Genomic DNA, 547 nt, shown 5'->3' with positions numbered 1-547 from the left:
ACCCCATGGCATCCTGTGTCTCATAGCCTGCTGCCTGGCATCGTCCCTCTGGGAGATCTGGCACCGATTCCCACCAGACTGTCATTTCCAGGTCAGTCTCTGCATTTCTGCTGACCACGTTGCCTCCATCATGAGATCATGTCTTTCCAGAGAAAGCCCGCTAATGCCTTCATTCTGCAAGACCGGTATATATAGGGGGAGCTTCCCTGAGGCTGCACTGTGCAATCCAGCCTAGGCATCGCTGTCTTCCCAGCAGCTGCATTCCCCCCGCCACAGGTCGCAGCAGCAGCAAGCATGGACATTACCATCCAGCACCCCTGGTTCAAGCGTGCTCTGGGACCCCTCATTCCAAGCCGCTTGTTCGACCAGTTTTTTGGAGAGGGTCTCCTTGAGTATGACCTCCTGCCTTTGTTCTCTTCCACTATCAGCCCCTACTACAGGCAGTCCCTCTTCCGCAGTGTGCTGGAGTCAGGCATTTCAGAGGTAAGGGCCTTTCGTCTTCCTCCCCTTTTCCTTCCTCTCCCTCCTTACACCTCCACCCCCTCCT

The 547-nt window shown here is 55.8% G+C and overlaps 1 protein-coding gene across 1 annotated transcript in view; it reads left to right on the top strand.

The window, feature by feature from the left end:
- The first annotated feature begins 240 nt into the window (after nt 1–240).
- Nucleotides 241–547, top strand: part of LOC104465945 (alpha-crystallin A chain) — a 2,787-nt gene continuing 2,480 nt past the window's right edge. Inside the window, exon 1 of the mRNA XM_010079193.1 lies at nt 241–483. Coding sequence (XP_010077495.1) covers nt 295–483 — 189 coding nt within the window. The 5' untranslated portion in view covers nt 241–294. The remainder of the gene's footprint in view (nt 484–547) is intronic.

This window comes from Pterocles gutturalis, unplaced genomic scaffold (assembly GCF_000699245.1).
Source record: "Pterocles gutturalis isolate BGI_N339 unplaced genomic scaffold, ASM69924v1 scaffold40003, whole genome shotgun sequence".
In the NCBI taxonomy this organism is placed as follows: Eukaryota; Metazoa; Chordata; class Aves; order Pterocliformes; family Pteroclidae; genus Pterocles; species Pterocles gutturalis.
This window is presented reverse-complemented; position numbering and strand designations above follow the sequence as displayed.